Here is a 6,229-nt window from a genome sequence, read left to right as displayed (position 1 = left end):
GATTTATTACGAGGAAATGAGCACTGATGGCATGTTGAACGTGGTGCGCACTATCTACCGGACAAATACCGACCGGCCCACCTACTTCCGTTTCTTCGCGAACCGTCCGGTAAACCGCAAGCGTTTCCAATTGAACCCGTCACTGGCCGGGCGTTGGTGGTTAATTTAGGTAGCATGACTCGTACGTCGGGACCATGTACTTGATGTTGATGAATGCGTCCTCGCCACCGTGGCGTTCCAGCACCTGCAGCGTCTCGTCGATCAGATCGCCCACGTTCATGTTGTTCTTCTGGCCGTAATCGATGGCATCACCCGAGTTGACTGGAACGGGAAGGCCCGCCAGGAAGGCGATTAATGGCACAAAGTGAGTTCGTTAATAATTGATGCAATTGCGAGAACCGCGGTGTGTTGCCCACTTTGGGTGCGGAGAGACGGTTTAAAGGTCAATTTAGCAACTCATTCGTTCTACGAGGTGTACTACGTATATACGAAAATACACACACACACTGGTCCATTCTTCTAACTGATTGCAAGATTGGTGGGGTGGCTGATGTAATTAAACTGCATTGCGAGCGCTTTCTCTTCATTTCGTGGAATAATACCTTGAAACTGAAACAATGCTGCTCAATTTACAATACGTATAATTTTCTATGTTGAATTGGTGTTGATTTCAACATATGATTAAAACACTGCGCTTCTAATAGTTGATAATATTTCGCATTACATTTCTACTGAAAAGCGCAATTCACGAATCCATGTTCGATAAGCCTTCTTCACAGTCAATAGAAGATAATTTCAAAGCCTCTTTTTATTATTTTTTTTGAGAAACAGTTCATTATTGTGCTGATTCAGATGACAGAGTTGTGGATAAACTTATGTGCATAAGATAAGATTGTTACTTCGGAAGGTCAACATCTAGCCATTCAGACTTTACCATGAGTTACATTTATATTTTGAAATGGTATTGTGAACTTCATATTTCATGAACAAACTGCTTGAAGAAGCATAAAAAATAAACAAACCAAACGTCGCAAGGATCGGCAATTAAAAAATAATTATTTCCACTTTTTATAATTATACATGCGCAGCTGTTAACGAGCTGAAGAAACCCGATGGAATAAATTATCATACATCATCCTCATTTCTTTATACCTTCATAACGCATACAAATCAGCGAGAAAGCTGCATTTTAATTTCATTTTTGGAAAATTAATATATTTCACTTTTGATGAGTGTCTTTATATTCCGAAAATCTTGTTTGACGCTTTGCATAAATCACTGGGCGCCTCCATTACGAGATATTCCATTTTTCTTATCGTCTACTTTACTAACTATTTCTGCCTGTTTATTTTTATTATTAGGCTTTAAAATAAACAGGCACATATAATTAGTAAATCAGATAACAAGAAAAATTGAGCAGTGCAAGAAAAATGGAAAAAATGTTTTAAAACTCTATTAAAACCGTGGCTGGAATATTAAAACAAAATCACAAGTATCTTAAAAATTAAAAGCTGTTAATTAAAAATGTATATTGATTTTAAAAACAATTTTAAAGTATTAATTGTTGATTTTATGGTCTAGAGCATTTAATTTTTCATTTTCCATCTATAACTATAAATTTCATAATCTAACTTGATGCTCTGTACAAAACACTGGGCGGCTCCATTACATGTTATTCTACTTTACTTGTTGACTAGTTTACTAGTTGCATGTGATAAATAAGCAACATAAATGTGCTGTACTAAAATTAGAATCTTTTAAATAATCTTAACGTTGATTTCACAAACAATTTGCAGATATTCCTAGCTAAATGTATAATCCGAACATTTGAATATTTCATTTTTCATTAGCAACTTTAAATCTCATGAATCTAAACTGATACTCTGCATAAATGACAGGGTGCTTCCTTTGTATGCTACTCCTTATCTAATATTGTAAAAATATAACACCATTATGATTTCAAAAACAATATGAAGGTTCATAATGGTAATTTCGTAATCTAAATATTCGTGTCCTCAACCGTACACCGCTTGTTGAGCCAATTTAGAAGAAGAAGATTCGTTTTTTTTATCCTTGAAACCCTTAGATAAACTATTCAAATAAAAATTTATACTTCTTTTCTCCTTTATTGTGCTTTGGAGCACAAAATGCCCAGGATAGCATGGATGACAGTAATTCCATTCACTTACACTAATTGAGCTTTAGTGTTTGAAATTGATGAGAGCAGCTTACATTAAGACCACGTTTCACATTGATAAAGGTGCACACCACCCCACAATCGCATCCATTACTTTCAGTTTAATTAAACCCTGCCAGGAAGAATTCCTTAATCCATCCCTCGCATGATAGATTACTGGGCTTTAGTAAAAGGCTCTCGGCACGAAAAAAAAAACAAAGAAACTCTTCCTTACTGCCTTTGTGCCAAAGGACACCAGACAGAAAGGAAATGTGGCGCAAAACGCTAAGCGAATGACACGCGACAACGACGACGACGATGGGTCGGAAAAAGTCCGCGTTTCAATAATCAATATGAATTGGAGCGATAAATTAACCAACGCTAAACGAAACCGTTAGCGGTCATTCGAGGCTGGTGGTTGGATTGAGAATCCCATTAGCCAGTGGCGGTTGACCCCGGTTCGGCATGTTCGTGCCATACTTACTGTTTTTCACCTTGTACGCGTTAAACATCGGCAGCAGCTGACGGTAGAATGGTACGAGAGCCGGCCCAATCAGATCGGACGACATCACGAGCTGCTGAATTATTTTCAACGTAACGCACATCACCTCCACGTTGCGTGTGTTCAGCGCATCTGTGGGAGAGAGAAAAATGAAACAAACGAGCATAAGGGACGGGTCGAAAAACAAAAAAAACCACCCAACCGATGGCGAAAAATCGATGATAATTAAAATAAGCGTCTTGCGCCGTTGTAGCATCGCCCTTTCCACCACCAGCAAATCGGAACTCACTCTTAATCGGAATAATTAGCTGCGGAATGACGGGATAGATCTTGTCACCTCCGTGAGCCAGCAGGTCCTGAACACCCTGCCGGGCGTACGTTTTGTACGGGTGGCGTGTTTCCGATAGCCCGTCGAAAAACAGCGGCAGGTAGAGCCCGTAGTCGAGCTTATCGATGTCCACCGTCCAGGCGATCTTATCACCCCCGGTCAGGTACTCCATCTTGATCGGCAGATCGCCCCGCTCGTAGTACATCCGGAACGATGTCGCTTTTGGTTGTATCATGTACCGTTCTGTGTGGAAGAACAGGCGGGAAAAAAAAATAGACACGTACCGTTAAAAAGGACGACCCAACAAACCCAACCTGAACCCCCACAAACGTACGTTTCTGCGCCTTCGGTGGCCCCATTACGAAGGTGTTCTTCTGAAGCGATTCGATCGAAAACGCCGGAACCGGACGGAGTAGCGTCGCGGAGGCGCTTTTCACACTGCGGACGGGTTTCGCTGCTACCGTGGCCGATAGCGGCCGAATCTCGAACCGGAAGGTTGCGGATTTTGCCATCCTGTACGTGTGAGGATGCCCCCGGAGTTCACGAAAAACAAAAAACGTAGGTTCGGAGCCCACGTCAAACGAGGCACGGTTCGTCGGCTTGAAGCGGGTTAATTTTAGGCACGATTGGTACCTTTGTTGGGACACCTCGCGCGACAAAAAAGCGGGTTTACGGTCGTTCTCGCCTGATCCAACGATAATTTGCACCAAAACTGCACGGCTTAATCCTGCGGTGGCCTCGCCACGAAACAAACAAACAAAATAAAACCCCGCTTCGTTTTGCACGGCCACTCGCGATTCAAACTGTAGCGCGATAACAAATAAACACCCGTAGCTGGGTGCATACTCTTACAGCGGGAGCGTTTTTTGCGTGTGAAAATATTTAGTTTTGGTTTTCCAGCCTCACCATGGTGACCGTTAAACAGGTGAACAAACGCCGCCCCACTAAGGGCCCTCCGCTTACAATGGCCTAATGGCGGAGAGTCCTTCGGTTTTTTGGTGCTGTGCAAGCTTGCGCGCAACGTTGCAGCGTGTTTGCATGCAAGCGCTTAGTAATCCTTGTGTTTGCGGAAAACGCTACAATCTACATCGTTTCGGAAGTGATGTTACTCAGGTTCAATGTATAATTCTTTCCAAAGTTTCATCAGTACGAATAATAAACTCTCCATTATTGCCTTTTCCTACGTTAATTTACTTTAAATAATATAAAATGTAGCTTTAAATACCTTCGCAGTATCCCGTACTCCAACGGTTTCTTTGTAAGAACAAGTATTTTAAATGATACTTTACCGCATTTCTATTACATTGTGGATGTATTATAAAAAATAAAGTTTACTCAATTAAAACACAAAAGTTTTTTTATAGAATATATAAATTTATTTTCCGTAATGTTGATTACATCGTTATGTAGCATTGCATTGATTATTTTTTTTCTGATTTATCAGAAAAGATACTCTTTTTCTTCGCAACTGCGCTAGAGAGGCTAATCTACGTTGCGTTCCAATCTCAATTGTCCTACCGGCTGAATGTTAACCACCTCAACAATGGAACAGCAATTTACAGACACATGCTATGTGCACTTAGTTGCGGTTATATATGTATGTATGTATATATATATGTACTCAGAAATGTAACATTCATTCAATTTCCTTTAAACAGTAAACTGCAGATGGTAGTTCACGATGATGTAGTGTTCGCGTATCGAGTGTTTGTTTGTCGGACTTGCGTTTGCCAAGGTGCGACAGGTTCTTACACCTAACCACAGTAACAGTCTGGACTATGAGTTTAGTTTATTTTGGGCGACTTTCACGTGCCAAGCTAGCGATGTGGACAGTTGTATTTTTTCAGAACCCTCGTAATACAAATTTCTCGTACCCGTAGCTGTATGCAAACCTAGATGAACAACGTTGTACCAGCAACATTGTATATCGGCGACGCCAATGCTACCGAAGGTAATCATAATCTTTCTTCCTTTTTCCAGTACTCTCGCCTTACGCTGCATCTAATGTTTTGGATTCAAAAACCAAACGAAATTACGCGCTAAAATTAAAGATCTCGAAGATTAAGTACCATTTGCACATACAATATGTTATGGTTTGTACACAATATCGTAAGATACATTTTGCGACATTACATTTTCGTACTTAGTTTAATTTTAGCTGCCTATATTAAAATTATACAATTTTTATCTTGTTTTTTTTTACCCATTGCGTTTGAAGACATCTTCTAAAACACCCGTGTTTATTTTTTCTCTCTCTCTCTCTCTACCAATGCTAAACATGGCCAAGGGTTTGTTGTTCACAAATAATAATACTTTAAGCACAAGCCGAAAATCAACTCTAGTCTCCTTTAAAATTTGTAGCTATACCCCCTAGGACTTTCATTTGAACATTTTTCTCGCTAGACTGAAATAAACGTATCGAAATGTTGCAAAGGTGCAAGCAAAATTTGAACATATACGAATTCGTACATTTGACTGATTTGTTATCCAACAAGTTCTAAATTCTAATAGATAAAGGCTAGAGAAAAAAACCGTAGCAGTACAAACTTTCAATAATCACAGCAAATCGCTATTGTTTTCGCTTAAACACCATCAGCAGAGCATAATAAGCCGGACACCGAGAGGAACAAGCGGCCAGATATACTTGTTTCTTTCGCTAACTCACTGCATAAAGCTACAGTTTAATGACACAGCATGAACGTTTTGGCTACGCTTATATAAGATGATTTGTTCGGCCTACAATCAAGAATGTGTCTCGAAGCGAAAACCTAAATTCTTCTATATGGAAGCTCTCTCTCTCTCTGCCTCTTCTTCACCTCGTTTAGCAGCTAGCTGCCTTTTCTCAATCATTCTTCGCAGGCTCCAGTGTTACGGAGCTATTGAATGCGCATTCACAATACCACCCAAACCATATCAACTCCGGGCTCATTATGTTGTCATGTTGCTCTTAGTATATTCGTATTAGTACCACCTGTACGCCTGAGATTGTAATGCACGACGCAAAAATACTACCCTCATCATCCTAAATCATTATCAGATTCATATAGAAATATTTGTATGCTTACTATTGCTTTCGTTTAACGTGCGACACTAACTGCATAGGAGTATGGTTCTGACAAACTTGCTGTAGAGATGTAGCTACCAATCGCTAAATGTTAATCTCACGGTCTGCTTCCTGTCCCAAGTTAATAGTAGCTTAGTCAATTGCTAACAGGAAACGGCT

At 40.1% G+C, this 6,229-nt stretch overlaps 1 protein-coding gene across 1 annotated transcript; it reads right to left on the bottom strand.

The window, feature by feature from the left end:
- Positions 1–160: 160 nt before the first annotated feature.
- LOC128721337 (parkin coregulated gene protein homolog) lies at positions 161–3,518 on the bottom strand. Its single transcript, XM_053815081.1, has 4 exons — positions 3,341–3,518; positions 2,968–3,249; positions 2,661–2,810; positions 161–321 (listed from the first exon to the last, which is right to left on the bottom strand). Exons 1-4 carry the CDS (start codon positions 3,516–3,518, stop codon positions 161–163), a joined length of 771 nt encoding a protein of 256 aa, XP_053671056.1.
- Between the last annotated feature and the right edge of the window lie 2,711 nt (positions 3,519–6,229).

This window comes from Anopheles nili, chromosome 2, assembly GCF_943737925.1.
Source record: "Anopheles nili chromosome 2, idAnoNiliSN_F5_01, whole genome shotgun sequence".
In the NCBI taxonomy this organism is placed as follows: Eukaryota; Metazoa; Arthropoda; class Insecta; order Diptera; family Culicidae; genus Anopheles; species Anopheles nili.
Note: the sequence above shows the minus strand (reverse complement) of the source record. Positions and strands in the feature narration are given on the sequence as shown.

What these genes read in the sequence shown, in the direction of transcription:
- LOC128721337 (XM_053815081.1), bottom strand. Translation starts at nt 3,518, where the DNA reads ATGGCAAAATCCGCAACCTTCCGGTTCGAGATTCGGCCGCTATCGGCC. An exon ending in GCTAATTATTCCGATTAAGA is followed by an intron (nt 2,811 to 2,967) that starts GTGAGTTCCGAT and finishes TCTCTCCCACAG; the next exon opens with ATGCGCTGAACACACGCAAC. An exon ending in CGCGTACAAGGTGAAAAACA is followed by an intron (nt 322 to 2,660) that starts GTAAGTATGGCA and finishes TTCCCGTTCCAG; the next exon opens with TCAACTCGGGTGATGCCATC.